Consider the following 17,440-nt stretch of genomic DNA (forward strand, 5'->3'; position numbering starts at 1 on the left):
AATCTCTCAGGCTAAACACAGATACAAACAGAGAATCGAGGAGCATTTCAATTCCTCGGACCCTCGGCACGTGTGGCATGGCACATAGGTCATTACAGACTTCAAACCACCTAGTACTGTGCCCCCTTCCAGCTCTGCTTCCCTCCCTGATGAGCTCAATTACTTCCACGCTCGCTTTGACCGAGAGAACAAGGAGGTCACCCTCAAAGCGGATCTCCCACCTGGTGAACTGCCTCTCTCTCTTTCCACCTCCGATGTTTGTGCCACCCTGAGCAGGGTGAATGTACAGAAGGCAGCTGGACCGGATGGAATACCTGGCCGTGTGCTCTGAGTCTGTACAGGGCAGTTGGCTGGGGTCTTCACGGACATTTTTAATCTGTCCCTGGCCCAGGCAGTTGTCCCCACAAGCTTCAAAACCACCACCATCGTGCCAGTGCCAAAGCATTCCACTGTCACGGGCCTGGATGACTTCTGCCCAGTTGCACTCACCCCCATCATTGCAAAGTGTTTTGAGAGACTGGTTCTATCACATCTGAAATCCTGTCTGCCCACTACTCTGAACCCCCATCAATTTGCTTATCACACCAACAGGTCAACAGAGGACGCCATCTCCACGGCACTTCACTCTGCCCTGACCCACCTGGACAGCCCCAACTCTTACTTCAGAATGCTGTTCATTGACTTCAGTTCGGCATTCAATACTGTGATCCCCTCCGCACTGATCGCCAAACTTCGCCAGCTTGGTATCAGCTCATCCCTCTGCAGTTGGACCTTGGACTTTCTGACCTCTCCTCCTCCACTCTCACCCTGAACACCGGCGTGCCTCAAGGCTGTGTGCTGAGCCCTCTTCTGTACTCCCTTTTCACCTATGACTGTGTTCCTGTACATGGTTCTAACTCCATAATCAAGTTCGCAGACGACACCACAGTGGCTGGCCTGATCAGAGGGGATGACGAGACAGCCTACAGGGATGAGGTCCAGCACCTGGCTGTGTGGTGTGCCGACAACAACCTGGCCCTTAACACCCAGAAGACCAAGGAGATCATTGTTGTCTTCAGGCGTGCTAGGAGCCACACTCACATCCCCATCTACATCAACAGAGCTGTAGTGGAACATGTATCAAGTTTTAAATTCCTTGGTGTCCACATTTCCGAGGGTCTCACCTGGTCCCTGAACTCCTCCATCCTGATCAAAAAGGCGCAACAGCGCCTTTATTTCCTGCAGAGCATCAAGAAAGCTCACCTCTGTCCCAGGATACTGACAGACTTTTACCACTGCACCATTGAGAGCATACTCACCAACTCCATCTCAGTGTGGTATGGCAATTGTCCCGTATCGGACCACAAAGCACTCCAGCGTCTGGTGAAAACTGCCCAGCAGATTATCAGCACTCAATTGCCTTCCATTGAGAACATCTACCATAACCGCTGCCTGGGCAGGGTGAAAAGCATTATCCAGGATGCATCTCACCCTAACCATGGACTTTTTACTCTCCTCCCATCCGGTAGGTGCTACAGGAGCCTCCGCTCCCGCACCAGCAGGCACAGGAAGAGCTTCTCCCCTGAGGCTGTCACCCTGCTGAACCTCACATCACAGTGCTAAGCAGTATTGCACCCATATTGTACTGTTGCAGTACTTTTATATTTGTGTGCTGTAGCACTTACTTTTTATTCGCAGTTATTTTGTAAATAACACTATTCTTTGCATTTCTGGTCAGATGCTAACTGCATTTCATTGGCTTTATATCTGTACTCGGCACAATGACAATAAAGTTGAATCTAATCTAATCTAATTTAATCTAATCCCTTTGATAGGTGAAACCAGGTGGGCAGGAAAGGTAAAGGGCTGGAGAGGAAGGAATCTGATAGGAGAGAGTGGAATATAGGAGAAAGGGAAGGTGGAGAAGACCCAGGGGGAGTTTTGTACTCTCAAAATTTCACATTTGAAGGCCTCCCACTTACCAAGTATAACTTTGCCAGAAAACAGCTTGTTCTAATCCACACTTGACAGATCCTTTCTGATACCATTAAAATTGGCCTTTCTCCAATTTAGAGTCTCAGTTTAAGGACCAGACCTTAGCCTTTTCCATAATTATCTTGAAACTAATGGTATTATGATCACTAAGTGCAAAGTGTTTCCCCATCACAAACTTCTGTCACCTGCTCGGTCTCATTCCTTAATAGATAAAGTATTGCACATACTCTTGTTGGGATTTTTATGTATAGATTAAGGAAATTTTCCTGAACACATTTGACAACCTGTATACCATCTTGTTCTTTTATAGTGTGGTGAATACGTCAACATGTGAAAAGTTAAAATCGCCTACTATCACAACCTTATGTTTCTTGCAAAAGTCTGCGCTCTCTCTACAAATTCGTTCCCATATATCCCACAGCCTGTTGAGTGGTCTGTAATACCACCCCATTAACTTGGTCATACCTTTCCTTTTCCTCAGTTCCATCCTTAAAGCCTCAGTAGACGAGTTCTCAAGTCTGTCCTAACTGAGCACTGCCATGACATTTTCCCTTAATAGTTGTGCCTCCCTCATCCTTTAACTCCTCCTGCTCTGTCACATCTAAAACTGTAGAACCCTGGAATATTGAGCTGCTGGTTTTGCTCCTGAAACCAAGTCTCACTAATGGCTACAATATCATAATTCCATGTGTTGATCAATGACCTGAGCTCATCTACCTCTCCTACAATACTTCTTTCATTGAAATATGTGCAACTCAGAATATTAGTTACACCATGCTCAACCCTTTGCTTCCTGACTGTAATGTCCTGGTTAGGATTTTTATTGCTATGCTGTGAAATATTTCACTTTAGTAGTTTTCTGTAATAGCAGTGTATCCTGCTGGTAGAATGTTCTGGTTTTGGCTAAAGATAAGGAAGGGGCTGTGTTGTTCAGCTTAGGAATGTTGTGTCAGCCAATCAGGATGGCAGGATCAGGAGAAAGTTCTCAAGAGAGATTTGTGATGGACACTGGTGGGGTTGGTGGTCTATTGGTGAGAGATGCGGTAAAGAGAAGATTGGGCAAGACGCCTGTAGGATTCAATCCCATGGAAGGCGCATTTGCAAGGAGTGCTTCTTGAGATGAAGGAATTCAAAACGGGAAGCTCTTCCTGTGATGAGAATTCAGAGCCATGAGTAATAGTTATACCAGCTTTTGGAAGAGACGAGCTCCTACAGTTACGTCCACACTTAGACTGGTTTAACTGTAATGGGCCCTTTTTAAAAATTTTTTTCTCTTAATAACTGTTTGATAAAGCTGAAATTAGTAAATATACTTTCTTTATAATCTTATGCGGTGTACAATCTGTTATTTCTGCCAACCAATAATTGTGTATGGGCGGTATTCGCTCAAATCGAAGTTCCTTTAACTGGAACATCACAACATTCCTGTTTGGTTGAACCCCAAATCATACCGACCCTAGTCATAGATTGTTTATGAAAGGGGGCCTTCTCACCACTGAGTTACGTGGCTGTTAGCAGAGTTAGCTGACAAGCGGAGTTTGTATATCAGCCTGTTGAGCCGGTTACAGTACTTTGAGATCTTAACAACATCTGTCTCCACAACCATTTCACTATCTGTTCTAGCACTCTGGTTCCCATCCCACCTCTCCTGCCCCATAACTCTAGTTTAAACACCCCCATACAATACTAGCAAACCTTCCCACCAGAATATTAGTCCCACCACAAACACGAAATATATGCAGATGTCAGAAATCATGATAAGAGGTTTTGGCCCGAAAGCTTGACTCTACTCTTTTCCATAAATGCTGCCTGGCTTGCTGAGTTCCTCCAGCATTGTTTGTGTGTTGCTAGAGTATTAGTTCCCTTCAGTTTAGGTGCAAACCACCTCTTCTGTACCAGAAACAACAGGAATTCTGCAGATGCTGGAAGTTCAAGCAACACACATCAAAGATGCTGCCTGGCCTGCTGCGTTCACCAGCAACTTTGATCTTCTGTACCAGTCCCACCTTCTCTGGAAGAGAGCCCAATGATCCAAAAATCTTAGGCCCTCCCTCCTACACTAACTCCTTAGCTATGTGTTAACCTGTATTATCGTCCTATTTAGCAGATAAGCCTCAATAGCACATGGTATTGCTAGCAATCCTGAGATCACAACCCTAGAGGTCCTGTCTTTTAACTTAGACCTAACTCCCTGAACTCACTTTGCAGAACCTCATCCCTCTTTGTACCTATGTCATTGGTACCTATATGGACCATGATCTCTAGCTGCTCACCCTCCCACTTGCTGAGGACTTGATCCAAGATGTGCCAGACTCTGGTGCCTGGGAGGCAACATACCACCCAGGAATTTCATTGTCATACACAGGGCCTCCTTTCTGTTCCCCTAACTAACTAATCTCCTATCACCACAGCTTGCCTATTCTCCCTTCCTTTCTCTGCCACAGAGCCAGACTCAGTGCCAGAGACCTGACCGCTGTGACTTTCCTCTACTGGGTCATCCTCCCTAATAGTGTCTAAAGTGGTATACTTGTTGCTAACGGGCAGGCCACAGGGCTACTCTGCACTGGCTGTTTAACTCCTTTCACCCTACTGACTCTCTCTGAATGATCCGGAGCTCATCCAGTTCCAGCTCCAACTCTTTAACGTGGAGTGATAGAAATTGCAGCTGGATGCGCTTCTTGCAGGCAAAGTCTCAGGGTCACTTTCTTCGCACACCACCACAAGAGGGAGAATCAACGATCCTGCCTGGCATCCCTACTGTTTTAACTGAGCAAATATAAAGAAGGAAAAACAATAAATAAATTGTGGGGTCAATAGCCTACCTACAGTTTTTCACTTTCTTTCACTCAAGCCTCTCCTTGCTGAAGCCTCGAAGAGCTAAACCCTCAAAATCCCCACTCTAACACTGCCCACTCCAACAAAGGTTGCTCTACTTGCCCCAGCCTTATTTTAATTTGCACTTGCTAATAAATCCTGATCCCTGATTCAATGCTGTTCAAACACTGGAACTCCCCAGGAGCACTGCTTTTTAATGCACTTTGCCGACCTGATTGAGTCACGCCTCCTCTCACTCTCAACCTCTGGCCGCTGTTCAAAACTGACTGCAATTTTGTCCTATCAACTGCCTATCCTTTCTCATAGTCTCTCTACACACTGCATCTACCTGTAAACCAACTGACCCATCACTCTGGTTCCCATCCACCTGAGAAATTAGTTTAAAGCTTCTCCAACAGCTCTAGCAAAACTTCGTGCAAGGATATTGGTCCCTTAAATTCAGCTGTAACCTGTCCATTTTCTACAGGTTGTACCTTACCCAAAAGAGATCTCGAATTATGTATTTTTGATTTTGTAATTTCTGATGGTCAATTTTCATCCCTATGTTAAACACCCATATCAAGATATTTAATAACTCTGTTTTACATTATCGTTATCTTCATTCTATGCAATTATGTGTTACTATGAAATACTTTGCACGAGAGCAAATATCTTCCAAATGTTCAGTGTCCCAATTTGAACCCTGTGGTATGATTTTTCCATTCACTTAGCTCCAATAATCTGCTGTGGAATCTGTTTGGAGTAAGAAATAAAATCCCTCACATTGATGAAAGTAGAGCAGTGGATGTAGTGTATACGGATTTCAGTAAGGCATTTGATAAGGTTCCCCATGCCAGGCTCCTTCAGAAAGTAAGGAGGCATGGGCTCCAAGGAGACCTTGCTTTGTGGATCCAGAATTGGCTTGTCCACAGAAGGCAAAGGGTGGTTTGTAGATGGTGCATTGGCATTCATCAACCATGGGATTCAGTTCAAGAGCTGTGAGGTAATGTTACAGCTATATAAGACCTTGGTCAGACTCCACTTGGAGTACTGTGTACAGTTCTGGTCACCTTACCACAGGAAGGATGCGGATACTATAGACAGAGTGCAGAGGAGATTTACAAGGACGTTGCCTAGATTGGAGAGTGTACCTTATGAGAATAGGTTGAGTGTACTTGCCCATTCCTCCTTGGAGTGACGAAGGACGAGAGGTGACCTGATAGAAGTGTATAAGATGATGAGAGGCATTGATCATGTTGATAACCAGAGGCTTTTTCCCAAGGTAGAAATGGTGAACACGAGGGGGCATAGTTTTAAGGTGCTTTGAGATGGGTACCATGGGGATGTTAGGGGTAAGTTTTTCGACACAGAGAGTGGTGGGTGCGTGGAATGCACTGCTGGCAGCAGTGGTGGAAGTGGATACTATAGGGTCTTTTTAGAGACCCTTAGATGGGTAAATGGAGCTTAGAAAAATACAGGGCTATGCGATAGGGAAATTCTAGGCAGTCTCTAGAGTAGGTTACATGGTCAGTATAGCATTGTGGGCCGAAGGGCCTGTAATGTGCTGTAAATTTCTATGTTCTAAGTAATCATTTATGTTGGAAATTAAAAGAAAGAAATGAAAAATAGCCATTTATACTGTAGTTCCGTACTCAAGTTAGTATTCAGCTGTGTTTTCAGCTTCAAATTCCACCAATCTGCACAAACCTATTTAGTGTTCTGTATTGTTATGAGTTTATCACTGTAAACATCTGTCCAGACTGTACTGATATATCTGTAAACTCTTCATGGCACAAACCCATCCAAAAATAGAAATAAATATGTTCTTTCTCTTTTTTAGCCACAATGTAATCTTGCTCAATTTGTATTCTACAATCCCATGCATTTGGAATCAACCTGTCAGTTTTTTGAAAATTCTTTTGCAGTGTTGTCTAAAGCAGAGGTTTTCAAAGTTATACTACATAGCTTAGAAATTTATGTCTCAGTCCCCCCACCAATATTCACATCATCACAAACTTTCCAAGAACCAGTAAATGTAAATTCCAAAACAAACAGGAAAGGATTTTATTTTTCTGATTTTTAAACCATTATTGTACCTCCCTGGGATGACTGTTCTCAACCCTCAGTTCCTATGTAGGGTTTCAACCTAAAACGTTAATTCCTCCCCTGCCCACTCCCTGCCCCATCTCTAACAAATGCTTATGATCTGCCGAGTCCTTTCCACAGACTGTTGCTCCAGATTCCAGCATCCACAAACACTTGTGTGTCCTGTTTTCTAGTTGTCATGGTCACTGAGCCTGGAAATCAAGCATTACTGATGGGGGAGGGGGTGGCGGCGAGGGTGATGGAGAACAATTCTAATGAGTTTAGAATTCTTGTTTACAAGTTATTCCTGGGACTTGACCACTGATCTCTTTCTGCTATCTCTCTTGAGCAGGAATTAGCTGTAGTATTCTTGAAAGGGGTATTTTGAGATCCAATCAGAGTGGTGGTTCTCCAGACCCCACAAGACCTTCACCTACTTTCCCAACCGCCCATCCCTAGAACCAACACCCTCTGTCATGGTCCGGATCGGGGTCCCTTTAAATTTACCTTGTTTATGTTACGATCCGGACCGTTGATTCCCTGTTTTCCTGTGTCCCTTGGCTTTGGTGATTAGAGGCAATTAATGCTCGGCTGAACCGGTAGTTTATAGTCTCCAGCTTTCAGCCATTCGGCGCGGGAGCGTCTGCAAAGTCATCAAAGGTACAGTGTGCCGATGTCATCTGGCCGGAGCAAGCCTAGTCTCTGCTGAAGCGAGTACCGGTAATTCACCCTTCCTCACTGGAGCAACCCTGTCCAGTTACCTTGCCGAAGCGAGCCTGCAAAGTTTCCTCATCAAGGTGGGTCCGTCAGTTATCCTGCTGGAGAGAATCAGGAGCCGCTGTCTACTGTTCCTGGGCTGAGTCTAGAGCTCGCCACTACCCAGAGGTTCCAAGTACCAAGTCCTGGCTCTGGCGGCGTCCAAGTACCACGTCCAAGTCCAAGTCCTGGCTCTGGCAGCATCCGAGTACCAAGTCAAGTACTGGCCCTGGCGGCATAGTCAAGTCCTGGCCCTGGCGGCATCCGAGTATCAAGTCAAGTCAAGTCCTGTCCCTAGCGGCATCCGAGTACCTAGTCAAGTCCTGGCCCTGGCGGTCTGTGATTCCTGTCCTACCCCCCGTCTGAATCCCTTCTCTGCCCCTCTCGCCTCTAGCCCTCGTCTGTAGACCTCGCCTGCACCTCGGTCTAGTTCTATCACTGGAGCTAGATAGGAACTGTGTTGTTCTTTGGTGTTTGTCTTGTCTTGTCCTTGCCTCTGTGGGGTAAGTCAGGCCGTCTTGCCGTTGCTCTGCAGGGGGTCATGTCTTGTCTTGTCCTCGCCTCCGTGGGGTAAGTCAGGCCGTCTTGCCGTTGCTCTGCAGGGGGTCATGTCTTGTCTTGTCCTCGCCTCCGTGGGGTAAGTCAGGCCGTCTTGCCGTTGCTCTGCGGGGGTCATGTCTTGTCTTGTCTTGTCTTGTCTTGTCCTCGCCTCCGTGGGGTAAGTCAGGCTGTCTTGCCGTTGCTCTGCGGGGGGTCATGTCTTGTCTTGTCTTGTCCTCGCCTCCGTGGGGTAAGTCAGGCCATCGTGCCGTTGCCCAGTGGGGGGGGCGGGGTCATGAGTCCTAGCCCTATGTCCTGTTCCCAAGGAGGGGTCCCGGCTCCCTGTTCTGTGTGTGAGTCCCGGCCCTATGTCCTGTTTCCAAGGAGGGGTCCCCACTCTGTGTTCTGTGTATGTGTCCATGGTTCCATGTACCTGCTCTCCCAAGACCGAGGCTCTGTTTTTCTATGTTCCTCCTCTCCCTAGCCCACGTCACGTCCATGCCTGGTTCTGGGGTCCAAGCCCAAGGCAAGACCCAGGTACTGGGTTCTTGCCCAGTCTCTGGCTCGGAGTCCATACCATAACCTCACAAGATGTGTCTTGCATTTGGGTCCACCCTTGCTCCCGATGCCCCCGCCTTTGTGACACCCTCCTCCTCTGAAATGCAAACACTGTCCTCTCTGTAAGCATCAGTTTAGATTTGCTCTTCTCCATTCCTCAAATTTCATCCGTGGCCTGAATAGTGGGTCTTGAGACATTCAGTTTTAACAATGATCAGCCACTTTATGCTGATCTCCTGATGTTTTTAGCCTAGTAGCTAACCGTCATTGTATAGCAACTTATAGGCTTTAAAATCTGTTTAATTCACACTGCTTCCTGGTTTTGATGACTGCTTCCCAGGTCAGTTTTCTACCTGTAAGTGCACATTCTTCCTGGTTTTTCATCTGTAGTTGTTAAACCATTTATTTTAGCAGATGGAAACTCATAGGTGAATGCAGAAGCAAAAAGGCTCCCATGATTATCAACAGAAAAGTTGCAAGGTGTATTTCAAATTAGAGATACAATAAGTACTAGTTTTTTTCTCTTAACCCTAAGGCAAGATGACTTAATCATGAGATGGGAGTTCCTTACTTAGTGAGAACTGTCGAAACTGAGCACGTAGGGACTTGCTGAGTCCATTTTCGGTAGGCTTTGTCTTCTCTCTGTAATAAAAAATAAATCATAACTCAGCAATGGAGATGTTCATGAGATTCTTTCAGTGTTTTATTGAGTTTAAAGTGAAAAGACCACATATTGATGGGAGAAAATATCTAAATCTTGTTATTGTGGAGCATTTACATAAGACATGAACGTACCACACGCACAGAATGAGTTGTTTTAGTGACACATATATATCAACATGTTTCTGCAGTTATTAATTTTTCTTTATTTTGCTGACTGATGCTTTTTCTCTGTGAATCTTTTGTATATAAATCTTAATTTTAAAATTTATTATTGATATTTTTTCTTTACATTATTACATCTATGTGCTAATTCAGATACATGGTTTCTAAATCTGAATTGACTGTCATACTCTATGATTCTAAAAATCATTTGCAGAATTCTTTCTCAGTCGTAAAAATGTACAACAATTATGAACAATTCATGTTTAATTTGGCTAAGTGTGACTTTTTTGAGCAATTTACCACATTCGTTGTGTGATCTGGGGTGCACAACAAAATTGTGCTAAGTATTGTTATATATTTTGGGTTCTTTTGGGGCTGCAAATCAGGGTGTTTTGGATTTTTCAAGATGAGACTTCATAGCACACCAGCATCTTCACTTTTCTTGTTAACTAAGTAAAATTAAGAATGCAGTCAGATCCTCATAACCAGAAGTATTTTGTTAACAAACAGTATTGTAGTTAGTTTTTCATACAAACTAATTCTGTTTTATATTTCAACATCAAAATTATCAAAATTGGACACCCATTTTTTATCCTGAAACATTTTACTTTCATATTTTGAAAATGTGATGCACAATACTAAAGATATCACAAGTAAAAAAAATCATTTGGCTATTTGAGTCACTGTGCCCAGATGCACAGAAACTTCTTATCAATGTTTTCTCAATAAGAACCTCTCAAACCTGTGACCTCTGCTACCTGGAAGAAAGAGGGTGATAGGAACACATCTCTCTGTGTTCTATTTAAATAGTGCACCATCTGGATTTGGTTTTTTATTACTGCCTCTTTATTGTTATAATTTACCGGTTTAACACACCTTTACCATACTGACTGCAGCAGTTCAAAAAAAGTAGCTTGCTGTAGCCAGAACAAAGGACTGGCAATAATCCTGGTCTTTTCAGAAATGTAAATGTCTAGTAAAAGCATAAATGTAAACAAAAACATTGTACCACCAAAGCAGGTATGTTAGGATAACTGACACCAAACAAACCTTCTGTACCAAGTACAATATAGATCTTATTCAGCAGTGAATTTAAGTGGTATGTTTCAGAACTTGCTCTTCCCATGGGAAACAATTACAGATGTTTCCAGAAGTTTAGAAAAGAGCAAGCTGACATCCAAACCAATTTCTCAGTTCCATTGGTACCCTGCTGAGTCTACTTTCATAGTACGTTTAGGAAAAAGTACAGGTTCTTCCTTTTTACAACTTTGCCTGAGCAACCTGCACCTGCAGCATAATTCCATAAGCACTGACACAAGATGAACATGCAGGATGTCATGGAAAGAGTGGCAGATAAGATATTTCCAATAAAAGTATCCTGCATCCTTTTATCATACATAGTTTTTGGTGAATTGACAGTAAGTGCATAGAGATTGATTAGCTGTCCTAGCCTAATCCTTATAGGTTCTAAGGGTCCAATTACCTTTTGATAACCATAACAAACAGTGGTGTCCTGACATTGTGTTTATTTACCACTCTGGGACAACTTCGTCATAAATAAATTATCTAACAGGCAAAATGTACCTTTATAGATTAACCGAGGGAAGTTTGGTGATATAGGGATCATTAGTCTTGTGAGACAATGGATTTGCACCTTGGAAGGTTTCCAGGGTGCAGGCCTGGGCAAGGTTGTATGGTTGCCCTTGTTGCAAGTCTCCCCTCTCCATGCCACCAATGTTGTCCAAGGGAAGGACACTAGGGCCAATACAATGTGTGGTTAAGTGCCTTGCTCAAGGACACAACATGCTGTCTCAGCTGAGGCTCGAACGGGCAACTTTCAGATCACTAGATGCCTTAACCACTTGGCCCAATACTTTTATGGTGATATAATTTGGAACTTTAAAATTCTTTAAATGACACAGCATTTATTACTTATTATTATTTCTTGATTAAAATTATTGTAGAGGACACTAAGCTCTACAAGACATACTGCCACAAGAAAGCAGCATCCATCATCAAGGATCCCCACCATTCAGGCCATCAGGAAGGAGGTAGAACAGCCTTGGGCCCCACACCACCAAGTTCAGGAACAATTACTACCCTTCAACCATTAGACACCTGAACCAGCATGGATGACATCACTCACCTCAACACTGAACTGATTGCACAGCCTATGGATTCACTTTCAATGACCCTACAACTCATTTTCTCGGCATTATTTATTATCATTTGTTTTTATTTGTATTTGTACATTTTGTCTTTTGCACAGTGGTTGTTTGTCAGTCTTTGGGTGTCTTTTGTCATTGATTCTATTGAATTTCTTTGTTCTACTGTAAGTGCCTGAAGAAAGTGAATCTCAGAATAGTATATGATGACATATACATATACATGATAATGAATAAACTTTGAACTTCAAAGCTAACAGTTCAGCTTCATTTGAGGTCAAATTTTTTTTTTTGGTTTTGTTCATGGAATTCAAGTACTGAGGCAAAGTTCCTCAGAAACTGAATGTGTCCTTTTTTTGGAAACTGCTATTAATCACAAAAGTTTGTGTTTACAGAAGACACCCACCTTACTCTCACTACCCAAACCGTCCAATCCCAATGACAGTCAATAGGTTTTACCAGTCTGATTTTAGACACCTGAAGTTAGATATTTATCTGATGCAGAGTTGTGACACAAAATGTTGATCATTCTTTTCCTACACAGATGCTGCTTGATCTGCTGAATAACAAAAAAAAACTGTTTGTCCTGGCAAGAATGCACCAAATCAGTATTACAAGAGTACAAAATATCAATAATGTGAGAACTTGGTGCTGTTGCTACTTTCAAATCAGTGTTAGATTTCTCAGACTTTGATGCAGTCTTGGGAGTTGGGAGGTTTGAGGACAGCACATTGGAAATGGAATATATTGGCTTGGATTTTGCTGTTAGGAGTCAGTGCAGAAGGATCTTTGCTACTCAAAGAGATAGCAGCTGATAGCATTATGATGCTCACATAGGCGGCAACCTAGAGGGAAACTGCATCATTCTAACATATTTTACAGGGCATGAAATAAAGCTTGAAACTCACACACATATGAATAAGTAGAAGGTAAAACTACAAGAGAGATTAAGTTTCAACTGATCTTGTTTTTAAGGTTGTTGATTGGAGTATTGTGTATATTCTAAGAATCCATATATGCAACATTAAAAAGAAACAAAATTGAGGGTTGACTTGCATAAAGGCAGTCTAAAGTACAATGTTACAGGAAAAAAATCCAATCATATATTCAAATAGTACAGTACTTTAAAACTGACTTTAACGGAAAATATTGAATGCATGCATTTATTTATTAAACTAGCCCATTGTTTGAATAGGTCACTGTGTTATATGAATAATAGAAAATTTCCCTTAAGCTGAAATGGTGTTACAAAAAGATACAATTAAGCCATTACTTAGAACTTTTACTTATTTTTGTACAATAGTCATAGTACAATAAACTACGTTGCTAATACGGACAGTTACCTCTTATACAAGTTCATACAATTTGTTTGTGAAAAACAAATAATGGAGAAGTACAGCACCAAAACAGTCATGCTGAAACCATCTAATCTACAGAGCCCACTCCCATCCACCTGCACTGGGACCGTAGCCCTCCATGGCCTTATCCAAATTTTTCTTAAGCGTTGAAACCTAGCATGCACGCATCACCACTCACAACCCTCTGAGTGGAGAAGTTTCCCTTTAAACTTGGACCATTTTTGGAAATATCTTGTGCAATGTTCATCGTGTATAGCAACTTGTACCATGTCTCTACTTTCGCCAGGATCTTTACCGGAAGTCACACTCTAAACAATGACTAGGTTAAAATCAACATTATTTTCATCTTTTTTGTCGATGGTTGTGAAGGAGTTTCAACTAACCACATAAATCAAATTATAATCGGATAATATATATCCAATTAAATAAAAACGGCCTATAAGAAAGTAAAGATTGCTGACCTTCACTGCACGTTCCCCAGTCAGGTTTCAGTCGCATGCGTTAAGCTTTGACATAACATTGGCATAATAACATAATAACATAACATTGGTAAAATTGAGATTAACGGGCACAGATAACCCACTTGCAAATGAATGGTTTCAGTTAGCTGAAGTTTGATTTTGCGTGTGGTACGATTTATCAATTCAGTGTACAAACCGGGAGTGCATTTCACCGCAGTGCTAGAGCAGTTGCACAATCTTTCGAATGGATGCAGAACATCCCATGGTACTAATTCACCAGCTTTTGTTTACTCCTCGACTACCATTACTGAATCAGATTATTCGGTCAATGTCACTTTGCGGTTCGCGGCAGATACTGCACGCAAACTGGTCGGAGTATTTGCTACAGTCGCTACAAAAAGAAACATGCAGGATCTATAAACTTTGTTTTTCTTTTCACTGATGTTGATAGATTTGCAGAGTTTCCATCATTTTTTGTCGTTAAGCAACTTGGCTTTGCAGAGCTTTGAAACACCTAAATGTTAAATGCCACCATACGAATGCAATCGTCTCGTTTGTGACAGGTGGGAGAATCCAAAGTTGGTGTATCAACATTTTTAAGCCAGTTTCTGGTTATAAGCATTTTTTTTTTCACTGATCGGTCTTAAGACCACAGGCGAAAGCGGGAACAGGTTGCTCATGAAAGCTGAGTTCACACCCCGTTACCTGCAGCTATTAGCATGGCCAATCACATGGGACCGACAGAGGAAGGAGGGACGGGGAAACACGCTGGCAATCCAATCCTATTGAGACCCGCAATTCATTCTATACCTGAATTGCTGCAACGAGACTGGGTTGTAAAGTTTGTGTGTGTGTGCGCGCAAGAGAAAGAAAAACAAAAACAATCTCCGCAGAACCCGTTTAACCGCCGCGCCGAGCGGAGACGCTGGCTATTCGGGTTTCGCCGCACATTGGCCTAACTAGAAAGTCCAGTTGGACCGACCAAGGAGAACGAGATTGAGATTGTGTGACAGGGGTGGGGGGAAAGAGAAGATGACACAAGAACACGATAAGTAAGTGAACGCACTCGTTTTTGCTGCTACTTCAAGTCCAGTTCTGCGTGGATCTGAGGGTTCGGGGCGGGTAGGTGTCGGGTATTGGTTAAGGAGGAAAGGATATTATGGGGTCTATTTCTTTCACAACTACACTAACCCGACCCCCCCAAGTAAGTTGTCTTTCCTCTTAAAGGAATCGAGTGATATAACGAGTGGGACTCTGCGCCCTCCGCCTCGGGCTCAGCCAGTGAGTGAGGGAATGCAGCACACCTGTTAACGCAGCACCTGAGCGGCCGGCACCTGTTCCCTGGGTCGGCCCAGTACCCAATTTACCACCGAGGGGTTTGAGCCGTCGGGTTGTAGAGTGGGTGGGCACGGGATACCCGCGGACTGGTGTACTCTTCCACCCCACCACCTTCTATCACCGGGAATTTCCACCCGGATCGGGGGTCTTCTCGCTTACATTTACTGTCACTTTCGAGAGAGTGACGCTAACATGATTCCGTCTGATTTACCGGCTGTAAATCCGGGGCCAGCTCCAAACATCCCCACAACCGACTCAAGACGTTTTTCAGATAAATTCGGCCAAATTGTCCGTGCTTTTGTCTTCTGTTTAACTGGACTGCCTCCGCGACCAGTTGGAGTCCTGATGAAGTCTCTGGGCCCGAAACGCCGACTGTACTCTTTTCCATAGATGCTGCCTGGCCTGCAGAGTTCCTCCAGCATTTTGTGTCTGTTGCTCGGATTTCCAGCATCTGCAGATTTTCTCATGTTTGTAGTTTATGTTTGCTGTTTTTATGGTGTGAAAGTTTTCTCTCCCCCCCCCCAGCTCCTCGGGTAGGGGTGATCACTGAGTGATGAGTGGGCAAGAGGCAGATCACCAGCTTTGATTTGGCACTGAATCTTGGCCTAGGCAGGGAGAGCGGGGGTGTCGCTGGGATTAGGCTCTGGGTCGAATTAACCAAACCACGAAACTCGCTTCGGTTTAGTTAAAGCACGGAGGGCAAATTTCACAATATCAGGTGGAGGGGAAAATAAAGTACCTTTGAGATTTGTGGCAGGGGTATTGGACAAGGGAAGGAAGCAGACAGAAAATACCAGGCGGGTCGGCGTTGGCAGAAGCTGCTTTGGATGTGGGGCCAGGCAGCCTCTTCACACCACCGGTTACCACAACAAGAAAGAGTTTGCTTTAATGTTCGCAGTGAATGGCCCCATCCTCTGCTCACCTCTTCTCCACTTTAATCCTCGGTCACAAACAGCTCAGGTAATCAAGTTCATAAATCAGAGCAGCAAATTGGGCACGAGGGGCTTTGCTGAGCGTTTGCCCGCAAGTTGATAGTTTCGACAAGGAGACTTGAAGGATATAGCGCGGAGACACTTGACAGCGGTGAAACTCTACACCTGTGAGGCGTTGGCCGTCATCTTCCAAAATCCCTGAGTCAGGAGAACAACCGGCTGGCAGGTGCTTAGCAATAAACACTTTGCTTACAGGTAGGGGGAGAGGGGGCTAAGGATTCATCAACTTGCATTAGTTTGACCTTGTTTTGATCGCTGCTCTCATGACCCTGTGTTACGGGCTGTTTGAAACACTCATGTGAAGAATGTCAACCTCAGGCAATGTTACACTAACATTAATAAGATCTGCAACACGATGCGTCATCTATCCGCCAAAACGACCATTATATTGTGGCGTCTGCTCAAATACTTTTTTTTCTTTACTTGCAGTTTACTATTGGCCACTTCTGATGTCCCAATTCCTAATTAAACCGCAAATACGTATTTGTTCTTCTTTCACCCCCTCCTTTTCCCTTCGCAATGGCCCTCAGTTCGTGTATGCGGGCAATTCCATTAGTTCGCAAGGTTGAGACGCTGGTGATAACTTGATATTAAAATCTAAAAACAGTTTGATTAAGCTTCGAAAAAAGGAGTTGCAGTACAAACGCCAACCTGGCAAAGGTTATCTACAAACTGCTAACGTGTCCCCTGAATTCCAGATCTGAAGTTTTGAGGAGGATTAAAAAAGTCGCCCTGTTTTTGAAATCGGTATAAGGTTTTCTGCGTTGTTGCTACAAGTAACAGGTATAATTGAAGCCTGCTTGAAGCAGGTGGGTACCTCAGACTGCTGAGGTGAGAAGTTAAAGGTATCGGTGAACACTCCAGCCAGGTGCTGAGCACGGATTTTTAGAACTCGACCCAATAGGTCTCACTCCAACTTTTGAAAGATGGTATCAGTTAACCAACGAAAAGGGGCAGCAGACTATTTTTCTTTTTGTTTTTGGTGTCAAACTCATACGCTGATTTCTGTATGCATTATTTCTCAAGTTTTCGCTAGATAGTAAAAGAAACGTTAGGCAAATGTAGCTGGATTGGATTTTATCTATGCATTTTCAACTGCACTAATTCTGAGTGAATTGCTAAACCCGGGATAGGAACTACATACTAAATTAAGTTTCTTGGACATACTTCAATAATTAATTATAAGCTATCATTTGTGCTCTCTAGGCTCGTGATAATCAGTATTTAAGCAGAGTTTTAGAACTCTTTCCTGCAGAGTTCTTAAAAATTGGCTGATACTGTTTCTCTTTGCATTTTCTGTGCTACCATGCCAATGGTTATTTAAGTCCATTTTCTAGATGTAGTCCCTTCTGTTAATATACTAATGTTGTGTAAGAGTACAGCTGAATTCAATGAGAATTGAAATAGAACAGGTTTGTTATATGCTTCATTGCATCAGTAGCTTTATAACCACACACAATCAGATAAGACAGATACCATTACTTCAGTCACCACTATTATCACATAATTCCTACTGATAGAGGTCCCCTATGCAAAGTTTGTTCTTTCCATAATTTTATCTACATACTACATAT

The 17,440-nt window shown here is 43.3% G+C and overlaps 1 protein-coding gene across 2 annotated transcripts in view; it reads left to right on the forward strand.

Annotated features, from left to right (window-relative positions):
- The first annotated feature begins 14,399 nt into the window (after positions 1-14,399).
- The window catches only part of LOC140209888 (grainyhead-like protein 1 homolog), a 112,971-nt gene continuing 109,930 nt past the window's right edge, over positions 14,400-17,440 (forward strand). For both annotated transcript variants that reach the window (XM_072278523.1, XM_072278533.1), the window contains exon 1: positions 14,400-14,588. In XM_072278523.1, the coding sequence (XP_072134624.1) occupies positions 14,569-14,588 (20 nt within the window). In that variant the 5' untranslated portion in view covers positions 14,400-14,568. The remainder of the gene's footprint in view (positions 14,589-17,440) is intronic.

The sequence above is a fragment of the Mobula birostris genome, chromosome 2 (assembly GCF_030028105.1).
Source record: "Mobula birostris isolate sMobBir1 chromosome 2, sMobBir1.hap1, whole genome shotgun sequence".
Taxonomy (NCBI): domain Eukaryota; kingdom Metazoa; phylum Chordata; class Chondrichthyes; order Myliobatiformes; family Myliobatidae; genus Mobula; species Mobula birostris.